At 44.4% G+C, this 15,106-nt stretch overlaps 1 protein-coding gene across 9 annotated transcripts in view; it reads right to left on the bottom strand.

Annotated features, from left to right (window-relative positions):
* MAP3K4 (mitogen-activated protein kinase kinase kinase 4) overlaps positions 1-15,106 on the bottom strand; it is a 257,666-nt gene that overhangs the window by 169,878 nt on the left and 72,682 nt on the right. For all 9 annotated transcript variants that reach the window (XM_073627458.1, XM_073627459.1, XM_073627463.1 and 6 more), the window contains exon 2: positions 14,624-14,814. In XM_073627458.1, coding sequence (XP_073483559.1) covers positions 14,624-14,814 — 191 coding nt within the window. The remainder of the gene's footprint in view (positions 1-14,623; positions 14,815-15,106) is intronic.

The following is a 15,106-nucleotide window of genomic DNA, read 5'->3' as shown; positions in this document are numbered from 1 at the left end:
TATATTGTGACAAACTATTGCAGCAATTGACATTTTATCCCCTAGGGTCTCTGCTAAAATATATATAATGTTTGTGGGTTCCAAGTAATTTTCTAGGAAAAAATATTGATTTTAACCTAAGAAACAAGTGTCAGAAAAAGACTTAGACCCCTTTCCACACTGGGGTGCTTTGCAGGCACTACAGCGCTAAAAATAGCGCTAGCAAAGCGCCCCGAAAGAGCCGCTCCTGTCTCTCCAGTGTGAAAGCCCGAGGGCTTTCACACTGGAGCGTTGCGCTGGCAGGACGCTAAAAAAGTCCTGCTAGGGCGCATGCGCGAAGCTCGACATGGCGGACGCTTTACTGTAGAGCTCCGCACTCCCCGCCGCACACTCGGAACCACTACGAGCGACTGAGACACCTATTCAGCCTCCTTCTTCAGGGATCGCTTTCCCGTAAGCCAGAGCACCCTCCGGTATGGTTTTAACGGGGCACAGAGGTAAAACAAAGCCTAAACCCATCAAAGAGGCATTAGCCCGCGCCTCCTCCAAGATGGCGGCGAAGGCCCGAGCCCTAACAGAACAGTCTGCATCCTCTCCAGCCCGCTCAGATGTGCCGGACAGTGAGGAGGACAGCGATGTACACCCTAATCCAGGTGATTCTCCTCTCATTTCACAACCTGGTATGTCACAAACAGCATTTATTAGACTTATGGAATCAATGCTCCATAAAGCCTTAAAAACAACATCTGACCAGATCACTAGCAGTCTGACCCGTGAAATTCGTGAGCTAGGTCAGCGCACAGCAGACTTAGAAACCAGGGTTGATGATATGGAATTAACTATTCAAGAGCAGGTCCAAGAACAAACGGCTCTTCGTGAGGAGAATGCTATATTACTCTCTCGTTTAGAAGATGTAGAAAATCGATCTCGCAGATCCAATCTGCGCCTCCGTGGCATACCAGAGTCGATCGATGACATCCAATCCTTTACCACCGCTTTGTTCCAGGAACTATCACCCCCCATACCTATCGAACGCCTTGAGTTCGATAGAATCCATAGGGCACTTACACGATGCCAGGCCGATGGCCCACCACGTGACATTATTGTTAAGATGCATTTCTTCCGTACAAAGGAGCAACTGTTAACAGCAGCCCGCAACAAGAACTCCTTACAGTTCCAGGACCACACGTACCAGCTGTTCTCTGATTTAGCACCCCTCACCATTGCAAAACGCTGTGCTATGAAACCCCAGCTGCAAATCTTGCAACAGCACCAGCTCAAATACACGTGGCGGTTTCCGTTTGCCCTACAATTCTCCCACCTGGGACAACAGCACACCTGTACCACACCTGAATCACTTCAAAGGCTTCTGGAATCGCTCCACCTGACTCCACCAACACATCAGTCAGAAGCATCTCTTCCTCGCACACCGGCTCGATCTGCCTCTCACCCATACGCCACGACCCCGAAATGAAGCAATCCTGATCCCACTTCAATCCGGAAGGGAACCCCGGCCCGATCGCCTGGAAGCTACCACCCAAGCCCGAAATCCCAAGCACTACGTTAATAACTTGCAAGCTACTTTTTGTCCATTTGCTTTCTTCTTTTGCACACAGGTCCTCGGTGGTGTCCGCAGGAACTGTCTTTTGATATCACCAAGAATACCCGGCAACAGCCGAGACCGGTTTGACGACTACAGCTTGACAGGTTTTCTTCGCGTCCTGAGTATCAACCTCCAGGACGTCTAAACCCCTTTGAGTCCTCTCAGGTTCAGTCGTTTTAATATTGTTTCTTTTGTTTTATAGTACATTATGTTATTGTTCTGTAAACTCATACATATGATTGTAAGATGTATACCTTTACTCTACTTTAAGTAGGTACATGTATAACTTATCTGACTAGCTATATGGTCTTTCCTGATCACATCCCTTTTTCTGAACGATGTAATGTTAGCGCAGTCTAGGTTATAGATTCTGAGTTATACACTAAACTCAATGTAACTTATCATATCCAGTCCTATTATTCGTCCCCTCCCCCCCCCCCCCCCGCCCCATATCCCTACTCATTCCCCTCCACCCCCACCCACACCCCTCTTTCCCTCCTCCACCCTCCTCCTCCCCCCTCTCCCCCCCACCCCCCCTCCTCCTCCTTTTAATGCCCCCCTCTCTCTATCCCTAGCTCCTCCTTACCCCGCCTTTCCTTTCCTTTTCCTCCTTCCCATCCCCTCACCCTTCCCTCCCATCCCCTTACCTCCTTCCCTTCCTCTCCAGTCCCCCTTCTCCTACCCCCCCCCCCCCACCTCTGGGTAAGAATATCCCGTTTCTTAAACATATTCCTACTCAGGTATTTACGGTTAACTGGAATTACTATAATGAAGCAGAACATACAAACTAGTTTGATGTTATTATCTCCGTTTGCGGCGGGGAGCAGTCATTGCACCCCTCTTTTACAGCGAACCCGCTCTTAGGCTAGTTTACTGGTCGCGGAGTTGGTGCGCTACTCAGTCGGGCGGTACTGACCCACAGTCCCCCTGTATGGACTGTGTCTCAGTGTATTGCCCTACGCTCACATTCCTTCCCCCTCCTTTTCCCTCTTTTCTCTCTGTCTCACTTTACTTTACTACTCCTTCTCCCCTTTCTCTCGGTCGGTCGGCTCACACGGGCTCCTTTTCGCCTGATATGGTCCCCCTTACACCCATCAATGGCCCCATTAAATATACTAACTTTAAATGTTAAAGGACTGAACTCACCCAATAAGCGAGTGAAAGCATTCCAAACGTTTACATCCCTAAGAGCTAGTGTAGTAGCCCTCCAGGAAACACATTTTTCCAAACGTCATACCCCGGGCTTCTTTAGCTCTAAATACCCACAGGTATTCACCGCTTCAGCGGAAACTAAACATAGAGGGGTTCTGCTTGCTTTTCACCACACCACTCCATTCACACTACAATCCGAAATAAAAGACCCGGAGGGTCGATATATAATTCTGGTGGGATTACTACAGGATACAACGGCAACTTTTGTTTCCTATTATGCCCCTAATTCCAACCCTAACCCTTTCTTCTCACACCTTTTACAGGTAGTAAAAACACTGTGTGGCGACTCCAATTCGGTCCTACAACCACACTTAGACAATTCACCCTATACTACTGAGCATTATACCCCCTCAGTGCAATTTCGCAAACAAATACTAAAGGCTTCTCTTCTGGACACCTGGAGGGAATGCAACCCCAACAGGAAAAATTTTACATTTTACTCCCACCCCCATAAATCCTTCTCCAGGATTGATCATATCTTCATTTCCATAGCATCTGCACCAATTCTACTTCAATCCAAAATCCAGCCAATCACATGGACGGATCATTGTGCCGTAATAACCGCAGTATCTTCATCAATACCACAACTCACAAACAGAACATGGTGCATGAATGATGCACTCTTAACCAACCAATCATATTGCCTAGATATCCAAATTGCCCTCAAAGACTATTTACTACACAACACCACCCCAGGAATCTCCCCCACGCTCCTTTGGGAGGCGCACAAACCAGTGATCAGAGGCACATGTATCTCAGTTGCATCACACCTCAAGAAAGATAGAATCCACAAACAACAACAGCTCGAGGCAGACTATCACCAGAGTTTCCTGCAATTTCAATCTTCCCCTACTGAAGCTCATAAACAAATTCTTGACAAAATCAAATTAGAACTTGACATCCTACTAGCTGAGTCAGCTGATAAGGCTATACGCAGGTCAAATCACACACTCTATACCAAAGCCAATAAACCAGATACCTTTTTAGCCTTGCGTCTCCGCAGACCAGACCGTGCTCGTGTCCCCATCAGACTCAGATTGACCAAGGATATTGTTACTAGTAACCCGATTAAGGTACTCTCAGAGTTCCGTAAGCAATTGTCGAAACTTTATGAGGCAAAAGCTACTTTTCCCTTACGTCAAGCGGAAAAGCTTTTCCATAATCTGCCAACCCCTACGCTATCTAACGATGGTCGCGAGTCTATGGAGAGCGCGATCACGGTCGAGGAAGTCTTAGCTGCCATTAAGACACTTAAACCCCATAAACGCCCGGGCCCAGACGGCCTCCCCAGCCTCTACTATAAAAAATTTGCAGCTGAACTCGCCCCTCTCCTTGCTAACTCATCCAATGCTTTACTCAGACAACATTCCTTTGGTCGTGACACATTGACGGCACTTATCTCTATGATCCCGAAACCAAACAAACACAGACAATACAGTGTGGTCTAATTTTAGACCAATCTCTCTGTTAAACGTTGATATCAAGATCCTGGCCAAAATCTTAGCCTTACGTCTTAACCCGATTATTGGTAGTCTAATACACAAAGACCAAGTCAGTTTTATACCCAAGCGGCAAGCTAGTGATAATGTCAGACGTGTAATCCTTCTGCAACATTTAGCCCGATCACGTAAAATACTGATGCACCTCCTTTCCCTAGATATAAGAAAAGCTTTCGATACAGTTTCCTAGCCCTATCTTCTTTATATCCTCCAACGCTGGGGCTTCGGCCCACATTTTCTTGGTTGGATCAATGCCCTATATAACCACCCGCAAGCATATGTACAATACTCAGGATTCCGCTCAGATCCTTTTCCCATCTCTCGTGGAACCAGACAGGGCTGCCCCCTATCTCCCTTGTTATTCGCTCTTGTAATAGAACCCCTGGCAGCCTTGATCAGAACAAACCCTGATATTCGAGGTCTGGAGATAGCTTCTACCACACATAAATTATGTCTTTTCGCAGATGATGCATTATTGTTTGTCACGTCACCACACACAACTCTACCAAACCTCATGCTTATCTTAGATAAGTTTGCTCTAGTCTCCGGGTTAGAAGTCAACCAAACGAAATCCAAGGCCCTCAACGTGTCACTACCACAAACCGATCTCGAGCTACTTCGCCAGAACTACTCTTTTAATTGGTCCACAACTTCCATACCTTATCTGGGAATTAAACTGACCAGTGACCCACTGAACTTATTCCATTCCAATTACCTCCCAATGCTAACTCAACTCTCTTCTTTACTTAATTCCTGGCAGCCCCTATGTGTTTCCTGGCTTGGACGCGTAGCAGCTGTGAAGATGTCCTTACTACCAAAATTACTGTATCTATATAGGGTACTCCCGATAGCAATCCCCCCTACTATCATAGGACTATACAAAACCGAGTTTTTAAATAAATTTGGGGCCCCACTAAACTTAGAGTGGCTAGGCCAGTACTACTCCGCCATAAGCTTAACGGAGGTCTTGGTATACCCAACTACTTACATTACTATCATGCAGCCCGATTGGCCTAGTCTATATTATATCATTCTAAAACTGAAACCTCGATTTGGGTCAGCCTTGAGGCCATAGATCTCCATCCAATTACAGTATCCAATTTGCTTTGGCTCCCCCCAGCAGCATGTTGCGCTATAACCAACCCAATTACACAAAGCACCCTCAAACTTTGGGATAGATTGCGAATCTCCTTCAAGTTGATTTCTCCGCACTCCCCACTCTTATCCTTTTTAGGCCACCCACTGTTCTACCCAGCATACACTGAACCAACTTCGTTCCAAACCTGGGCCCAGGCGGGTCTGACTCGTATATGTGACTTACTCAGTGGTAACTCTATAAAATCTTTCCCAGATATACAAACGCAAGCACAACTTTCACCTAGAGAGTGCTTTCGTTACCTCCAAATTGTTCATTTTGTCAAAACAAATGTAAAATCAACAACTGGGCTGGATACCCTTACTGAGTTCGAGAATATGTGCGCTACAGACCCGCACGCACCAGGTATCATCTCTCGCCTTTACACCCACCTTACTACACCATCCACAAGTCTCCCCACCTACGCACAACAATGGTCTAAAGACTTAAACATCGATCTAGAAGCAGAAGACTGGTCCTCCATATGGACTAATACGAAAAATGCATCTCAAAATGTTGTTGCCTCAGAAGCAAACTACAAAGTGCTCATGCGATGGTACCTGGTCCCATCCAGAATCGCCAAATTCCTACCCGATTATCCCCAGACCTGCTTCAGGGGTTGCAAAGAAAAAGGAACTTACGTCCACATCTGGTGGACATGCCCATTAGTGCAATGTTTCTGGGCAACGACATTCCAGATGGCTTCTACTCTCCATCAAGTTACCCTAGAACCTAACCCAGCTATAGCTCTACTTAACCTTATACCTCAAGACTACACCAGCGCCGCCTCCTCCTCCATCTATTTACAGCAGCCAAGCAAACGATAGCCAAAGCTTGGAAGACACCAACACTTAGTATAATTGAAATGAAAAACAGGATTACCCAGGCAATGATGCACAGTAAAATTGAAGCAACAATACTAGATAAAATCCCACAGCACTTCAGAATTTGGCAACCGTGGATAGAACACTTCTTGCCCCCAGATATCGACAAGAATCTACTGGAACCCTAAATAAGTTCTAATAACTAATTATGTTTTTTTTTTTTTTGGGAACTACATCGGTGCCCGTGCGTCCCGGCAGCCCCGCCACCTCTTCCCAGCTTTGCCTCTCTTTTTCTTTTCAGTTCTCCTTCTCTCTATGCTCCTCACTCCCTCTTCACCTCCCACCTTACTTACTCCTGATAATATTGGGTACTATACTCTGTCGCTATTTTTTCTTCTTTGTTAAGTTGGTCTCGGCTGTTTTTCAAGACCGACCTCATGCTTATTATCACCAGTGTTATAATGTGACTAAACTAGGGAGTTTGATCCCTTCTAATGTTAGCATGATCAGTTTTACTAGATCTTGAGCTACTTGACAGAGTATATAATGTTTGTAAGCGCTTACCCTTCTCATGTCATCGTTATTCCAATTTGTTTAAGATGCATACTGCTTTATATGTACACAATATCTTGTACTGAAAAGCTTGTAACTGATGCTTGTTAATTACCAATAAAAACTATTTGAACAGAAAAAAGTCCTGCTAGCAGCATCTTTGAAGCGGTGTGTATACCGCTCCTGCCCATTGAAATCAATAGGCAATGCAGCTATACCGCCGGCAAAGTGTTGCTGCAGCAGCGCTTTGCGGGTGGTTTTAGCCGTTTCTCGGCCACTAACAGGGGTAAAGGCGCGCCCCCCCCCCCCCCAGTGGCCGAATAGCGCAGTGAAATTGATGGTAAAGCGCCGCTAAAAATAGCGGCGCTTTACTGCCAACGAACCCACTGCCCCAGTGTGAAAGGGGCCTTAGACTTTGAGTTAAATTTCCTGCATTCACACTTTGTAAAAAACTTGGCAGACTGCCTGGATTTTTTCTTTACACACAGAAGTTTATACCTTTGATCTAAGGAGGAAGAGTTAGTTACAATGTTTCATGTTAAAAACTTGGCAGAGAGTAGATAAGTCTCTCCACTTGTTATATGAAAGAATTGGCAAACTCTGCAATAGAGATCGTCAGGGGGGTTGAACTGAGATCATGATTTTTTTAACGATTAATTGTGTGCAGCTCTACTATGTACCCCATACTCATTCACATAGGAGGGGGGGGGTCTTGTTTTTTTTTTCCCCACATGAAGAGTCATCAGTTGTTAAGGACGCAGCAGCCGGCTTCCTGGCCTGCTCCTTAGCAAACAGCTTTGTCTAAAAACAGCCTAGGGGTCACTCCATCCCCAGGCTGTTTCGACAAATCCTGGTCCGCTCCTCAGCAACCAGCTCAATGCAGTAAATTACCGCATTAAATAATGCGGTAATTACCGCTAAATCAAACAAATAGCGCAATCTGTATTTAAAGGTAAATTCTTACTGATTTACAGCATGTGGTATTTTACCGCATTTTATTTGCCGTTATTTAACTCTTAGTGAATCAACCCCACAGTTCCTTTGAACACTTTCATTTTTGTCATATAAATTTTTTTTTCTTTTGGCAGGGGGGGGGGGGGGATGTATTCTTCTATCCAAAGGCTGTAATTGCTGCAAAAAGTGCATTCATGCAATAAGTTATTGGGGATGTATATACATGCAATTAGTTATTTTGGTGTTTTCACTTCAATTAATTTAACCAGTTCAGCTTTCACATCTGTATACCCCTCATGGATAGAGCAATTTTTATATTTGTGCAATAGACCTACTGACTTATTGTATTTACCCAAGATAAAGAAATACATGTGACTTGCAAAAACAATGAGCTTTGTTCCTACTTAGAATGTTAGGATACTATTTTATAAATTACCTTGCTTACAATGACAGTTTCTAGTATAAAGTATCGCAATATTATTACAAATGAAAGAATTGTTTAATGAAGAGAATAAAACAAAAATAAAAACAAAAAAACTGTTTACAGGGTAAACTGATAGGACTCAATCTATTTCACAGCCCCATAAAAGGCTACAGGGCAGTGCAGCACAGGTGTGAGCCCTGAGTGTTCAACCTGACACAATAAGGCTACTTTTACACTAGGGCGTGGGTCCATTAGCGGTAAAGCTCCACTAGTTTTAGCAAAGAAAGGGGTAAAAGTGCCTGCGTTGCGGCACTGCCAGAGCACTTTGCAGGTGCTTTGGCAGCGCTGCCCATTTAATTCAATGGGTAGGGCGTTTTGGGAGCCATAGTACCCTCCTGCTCTTCTGCCCCACCGCTAACCCCCCCCCCGCTGATTATCTGCTCCACTGCTCCACCCTCTTCTCATCTATGATATGCAGAGTAGTGCAAGGAAGCAGAGATGGGACACATCTATCTGTCCTGGCACACTCATCCCTGCTGATCCACCTTTTGCATCCAGCCCACGTGCTTGTATGTGATGTCTGGAATGGATGCGCAATGATAAGCTCAGGTCAGGGGCATTTTCTGAAACCAGTGGGCCTGTACGCAAGATCAAGCCCCCGCAGCTGAGAAAAAGTGCAGTGCCGAGGACTGCAGCTAAATTGGGTGTGATTTTCATTGGGCTGAATACTGGCTGTGGCTTAAAGAGACACAGAGTGCAGGAGTTCAGTAGTAAGCAACGCAGAGTTCAGAGGTTAAGAGTAGGCGATGTAGAGGTTGGTAGTAGTAGTAGATGATGCAGAGCCGAGGGGTCAGTAGTAAGATACACATGCACAAAAAAAAAAAAAAAATGAGCAAGCCCGATGCGTTTCGACTACAAAAGTCTTCAACAGGGGCATCTACAGGTTGATCTGCACCATATGGAGCACCATTTTTCTTTATTTTACATTTTGATACTTGTTGACCATCCATTCACCATCCTTTCGTGCATGGGTCTTGGACTCATTTGGCTGCCGGTAGTCGGTCCCTTTCAGGCCTGTGATTTGGGATTGCCTATCGATTATTGCATCCAACGCACAAGCTTGTTTGACCCACTGCCATATGGTAGGTGGGTTCATCACAGCTGGTAAGAGTACCCTACTTCTTCCATCCCATTGTTCTGAAGTGTCCATAGATTTACCAACTGGCCTACCGGGACCATACACCAACCCTTCCATCTGGAAATGGAGTTTAGAACTTTTCCATACACTCATTATATGGACTATGTCCTACATCCTGTTGTGTTCCACTAGCAGTATTTAGTGCATCACAATTTGTCACTTTACCGGTTTTCATTCACATGAGTATCAGTTTGAGCGCTACGCTTAGTTTTCCACATATTGCTTGAACTTTGTTTGTTTGGGTGTTAGCCGCTTGCTTTTGATTATTGCTTTACATTTTGGGTTCAGCGCAGTATTCCCCTCCCCCCCTTTTCACTTTCTGTCCCCTCAAAATAACTCAACACACAGCCATTAATGTCTAAACCGCTGGCAACAAAAGTGAGTACACCCCTAACTAAAAATGTCCAAATTGGGCCCAATTAGCCATTTTTCCCTCCCTGGTGTCATGTGACTCATTAGTGTTACAAGGTCTCAGGTGTAAATGGGGAGCAGGTGTGTGTTAAATTTGGTGTCATCGCTCTTACTTCCTCATACTGGTCACTGGAAGTTCAACATGGCACCTCATGACAAAGAACTCTCTGAGGATCTGGAAAAAATAAATCTTGCTCTACATAAAAGATGGCCTAGGCTATAAGAAGATTGCCAAGACCCTGGAACTGAGCTGCAGCACGGTGGCCAAGACCATACAGCTGTTTAACAGGACGGGTTCCACTCAGAACAGGCCTCGCCATGGTCACTGCTGCAGAGGTTGAAGGGGGGGGGGGGGGGCAGTCTGTCAGTGCTCAGACCATATATCCGCACACTGCATCAAATTGGTCTGCATGGCTGTAGTCCCAGAAGGAAGCCTCTTCTAAAGATGATGCACAAGAAAGCCCGCAGTTTGCTGAAGACAAGCAGACTAACAACATGGATTACTGGAACCATGTCCTATGGTCTGATGAGACCAAGATAAACTTATTAGGTTCAGATGGTGTCAAGCATGTGTGGCGGCAACCAAGTGAGGAGTACAAAGACAATTGTGTCTTGAGTAGTCAAGCATGGTGGTGGGATGGTCATGGTCTGGGGCTGTGTGAGTGCTGCCGGCACTGGGGGGCTACAGTTCATTGAGGGAACCATGAATGCTAACATGTACTGTGACATACTGAAGCAGAGCATGATCCGCACTGGGCAGTATTCCAACATAACCCCAAAAATACCTCCAAGACGATCATTGCCTTGCTAAAGAAGCTGAGGGTAAAGGTGATGGCCTGGCCCCAGACCTAAACCCTATTGAGCATCTGTGGGGCATCCTCAAATGGAAGGTGGAGGAGCGCAAGGTCTCTAACATCCACCAGCTCCATGATGTCATCATGGAGGAGTGGAAGAGGACTCCAGTGGCAACCTGTGAAGCTCTGGTGACCTCCATGACCAAAAGGGTTAAGGCAGCGCTGAAAATAATGGTGTCCACACAAAATATTAACACTTTGGGCCCAATTTGGACATTTTCACTTAGGGGTGTACTCACTTTTGTTGCCAGCGGTTTAGACATTAATGGCTGTGTGTTGAGTTATTTTGAGGTGACAGCAAATTTACACCATTATACAAGCTGTATACGCACTAGGGCTGGGAAAAAAATCGATTTAAATCTTGAATCGAGATGAGAGGTCAAATCGATTCTAAATTTAAGCAAATCGATTTTTTTAGATTTTTTTTTTTTTCACCGCGCCGGTCCGGAGGCACTGCGGGCATGAGTTTTTAGGCGAGGCCGCGGCTTCGGCCTAGTCTGCGGCTACGGCCGGACGGCGCGGACTAGGCCGAAGCCGCGGCCTCGCCTAAAAACTCATGCCCGCAGCGCCTCCGGACCGGCGCGGACACCGCGCCGGGCCTGAAGAACTGCGGGCAAGGAGTTTTTAGGCGAGGCCGCGGCTTCGGCCTAGTCCGCGAGGCCGGACGCTGCGGACTAGGCCGAAGCCGCGGCCTCGCCTAAAAGCTCATGCCCGCAGCGCCTCGGGACCGGCGTGATTTCCAAAAAAAAAAAAAAAAAAAAAACTCGATTCGAATCGTGAATCGAGTTTTTTTTAAGAGAATCGAAGATTTTTTTTTTTAAGAAAATCTCCCAGCCCTAATACGCACTAGTTTTAATTGCAGCAAAGTGTCATTTCTTCAGCGTCACATAAAAAGATAGATAAGAAGAAAATATTTACAAAAATGTGAAGGGTGTACTCACTTTTGTGAGATATATATGTGTATGTATGCACACACACACCTGCAAGATGAATCTGCTACAGACGTTCCTGTCACCGGGAAATGTGAGCATTTGCAAAATGGACCCAAAAGTTAGTATTTATGTGAAATCTATTCTCATCTCAACTGAGTAGACTGGCAAGTCTCTTACAATTTCTCATTTAAATGCACTGTGTCCACTGAACTGATTACACACAACATACAAAAACATTTTGCAAACACCTGTGATGGTTGAATGGTCGGCTAATAAACAAGCATCACTTCCTGTATATGACCAGCTTCACAGGTACAATAAACTGTCTAGATTAGCAAGAATGAGTAAAGTAAACCCTGGCCAAAACTTTCACTGTGGTAATCGTACACAATCTACAATTCACTGCAAGTTTAAAGTGATTGTAATGGGGTTTTTTTCCCCTCTCTTTTAAAATGTCATACTGACTTACCTATATACATGTAAAACCATTGCACAGAGCAACCCCAATCCTCCTCTTCTGGGGTTCCCCACCAGCAATCTCGGCTCCTCCTTCCAAGTGCCTTCATAGCAAGCTGCTTGCTATGTGCTTCTCGGCAACACCCCTGTTCCCTCATCACTGAATTTGACTGACAGCAACAGGAGTCAATTGTGCCTGCTGCTTTTACAGATTCCAGGGAGGAGGGACAGAGAGCAGTGCTGCTGCTCTTGGGCGCAGTGTTGGACTGAGATCGGACTCTGCACATAAAAAGTTTTTTCACCTTAATGCAGTGAATGCATTATGGCAAGAAACCTTTAGCATTTACAACCACTTTAACTATTAAAGTAGTTGAAGTCCAACAAACATGCATAGAACTCCCTATCTGGTGGCTGTTATCTCTAAAGCCTCACTCACACCAGCACAGCAGGATGTCCAGAGGGAAGAATGCATGTATTTATTAAGGCCAGGTAGCTCCTGGAAGCAAATCAATGATAGGCTGCAGCTATACGCATGTCACCACACTTCTGAGCATTTTCTTTTTGTATAGGGGGGACAGATGAGTCGCCCTGTTTGCATCCAGGGCAGTTCAACTGTCGCCTGAGCCCGGTTAAATGCTCGAATGTGCATTAACATGAGTACAGCTGCAGGTTGTCATTGATTTGTACAGGAAGCTGTATGCAAAAACACCCATCACTCTTAGGCGCCTCCTAGTAGAATAAACATAGGCCTTCTTTATGCTGTATGGCCTTCTTTACCTGTTTGAATGAGGTCTAAAAACACTGGACTGAAATATTATGAGGTTTTTTTTTTTTTTTTTATGAACTGTAAGTGATTTTACTGAAGTCTTTAGTTAACATAACACCGAGTGCAATAGTATGTGCTAAAGCAGGGTTTCTAAAAATGTTAAAATCAAGGACCAAAAAAAGGGACCCGAAAAGGGAATTCTAACCAAAATGTCAGCAAAACAGACTAGTAACAGTGGTGGAGGAAAAAAAAAAAACTAATCATATGCATTTCAATTTTAGTGTAGCTTTTTTTTCCCCTCTTGTAAAGCAGTACAGTGAAAAGCTAAAATATTGCTAATAAGATATTAAATATATTTTATAAAAGAAGTCTCCCAAGAATGCCCTCCTGTCCTTCTCATGGTATTCAAACTCCCAGCTATCCTGAATAGTTGCAGTGAGGCAAAGATTCTGAGCTTTATGACAATAGAATTGTGAAAGACCTGGGGCACCCCTGGAGAACTTGTAGTCCCTGTACTGCCTGCACAGTGTCACTCCACCCCTTGCTCAGACATGTAAATATTGTGGGGCGGCAGCAGGCCTGGATTCATATTTTTCTCTCCCCTAGACCAGCTAAAGGTCCACAGAGGCAGAACTAGTACTGTACTGACAATGCCAGAAGCAAAAGCACAGGTTAACTTTAAAAAAAAAAGAAAAAAAAACCCACACATAAAAAGGCATGCATCAATTTGCATACTTTGCTACTACCATCAAGGAGAGCTGAGAACATGAATACTGTGAGAATGCAAAGCGCTAGAGCACATTCTTGTGGGGCTTTTAGCTTCCAGCTTTACCAGGGGGCAGTGCTTATGTCACCCACACCTTATGAAAACATAGGGAACTGGGGCCAAGGCAAGTACTTTTTTTTAAACAGCTTTTTTAAAAAGCTATTTGTAATTTGGGGGTGGGGGGCGTCAGCAAAGCAGGCCTTGCATGAAAATAAAAGGTCCACTTTGAGCAGAACAGAAAAGCAGAAGAAGAACAAAGTTCAGCGTTATTTATCGCTCAAGATTTCTGACAGCACAAAACTTCCTTCCCATGGCTAATAGAGCTAGAAAAATCAATCCATATCAGAACAAAAGCATTATAGTAGCTGATAATAAATGTAATCATATTATTAAGAAATACAGTTTATTCACTGTACCTAAAAACAGACCTCAGATGCAGTCACACAGGGGCACAGAGGTGCACATAGACAGCTGGCATTTACAGGCACTGTATGCCATGAAGTCGGCACCATCACAAAATGCTCACCCTGCCCCAGCAGCATAAATATTTTCATTGCATATATTAACCCGGATTTTAAGAGCTCTTGCTCTAACGTTAAGATGAAGACCCCTATCGGAGGGGATCTTCCAATGATCTTTGGAAACATTTACCATCTGTCTATAATTGTAATTAAAACCTCAATTCAAATTTTAAAACCATTTTTGAATGCTTACATATTTACACACTTTTTCTGTAAATTTTTATGTGCTCTTATATTAACATGTCATATTAGAAAAAACATTTACTGGAAGATGCCTTTAAGTTCGCAGTTGCAATAAGACAGCCGAACAGTAGCTGCTTATTTCAGACCATTTCTCCCAGAGGCTACTTGCAGCTGTATGAACTAAAAGACAATAGGAGGGTGTCCTCCCCTGGCTTATGCAGCTGTGTGTTCTCCTAACAAAGATTAGCAGCAGGAAATCAAATAATCTATTTATGCTCTTTGCCCATGGTGAATACAAAATAATATTCCAAAATAGCAATATATCATACATTTACAGAATCCCTGATAACTGACCTTTGCATAAGGAACGGCTAACCGACCTCCCAGAGCTGTACCGCTGATGTTTGCCTGACATGCGTTTCATCTGTCGGGGAGTGCTGGGAGGAGAGGTGCCATAGAAGGTTTCTGCATTGGCTTCATCTGAAAACTCATCAGCTTCACAGCCCAAACTGTCTCCACCAGCATTTTCGGTTTTGCGCATGTGCCTGGAAAACAGAAAAATAGTCTAGCAGATTGTGCTAAAACATGTTTTCGTCCCAAACTTTGAAAAAACAGAAAATAAACTATTTAGGAATACAGAAAAAAAATAAATAAATGCAGACACCTTGTCATAAACAAAGAAAAACCACATCATGGTTCGAGCAATGAATCACTACCTGTATATTCAAAAAACACAGTGACATACATAACAATAAATTGTTTAGAAATGCACCATGTTTATAATTTGCAGTTGTTATGCAGAAAACAGATAGCATGTATATATATATAAGGCCTGTA

The sequence above is a fragment of the Aquarana catesbeiana genome, linkage group LG04, assembly GCF_042186555.1.
Source record: "Aquarana catesbeiana isolate 2022-GZ linkage group LG04, ASM4218655v1, whole genome shotgun sequence".
NCBI classification, from domain to species: domain Eukaryota; kingdom Metazoa; phylum Chordata; class Amphibia; order Anura; family Ranidae; genus Aquarana; species Aquarana catesbeiana.
Note: the sequence above shows the minus strand (reverse complement) of the source record. Positions and strands in the feature narration are given on the sequence as shown.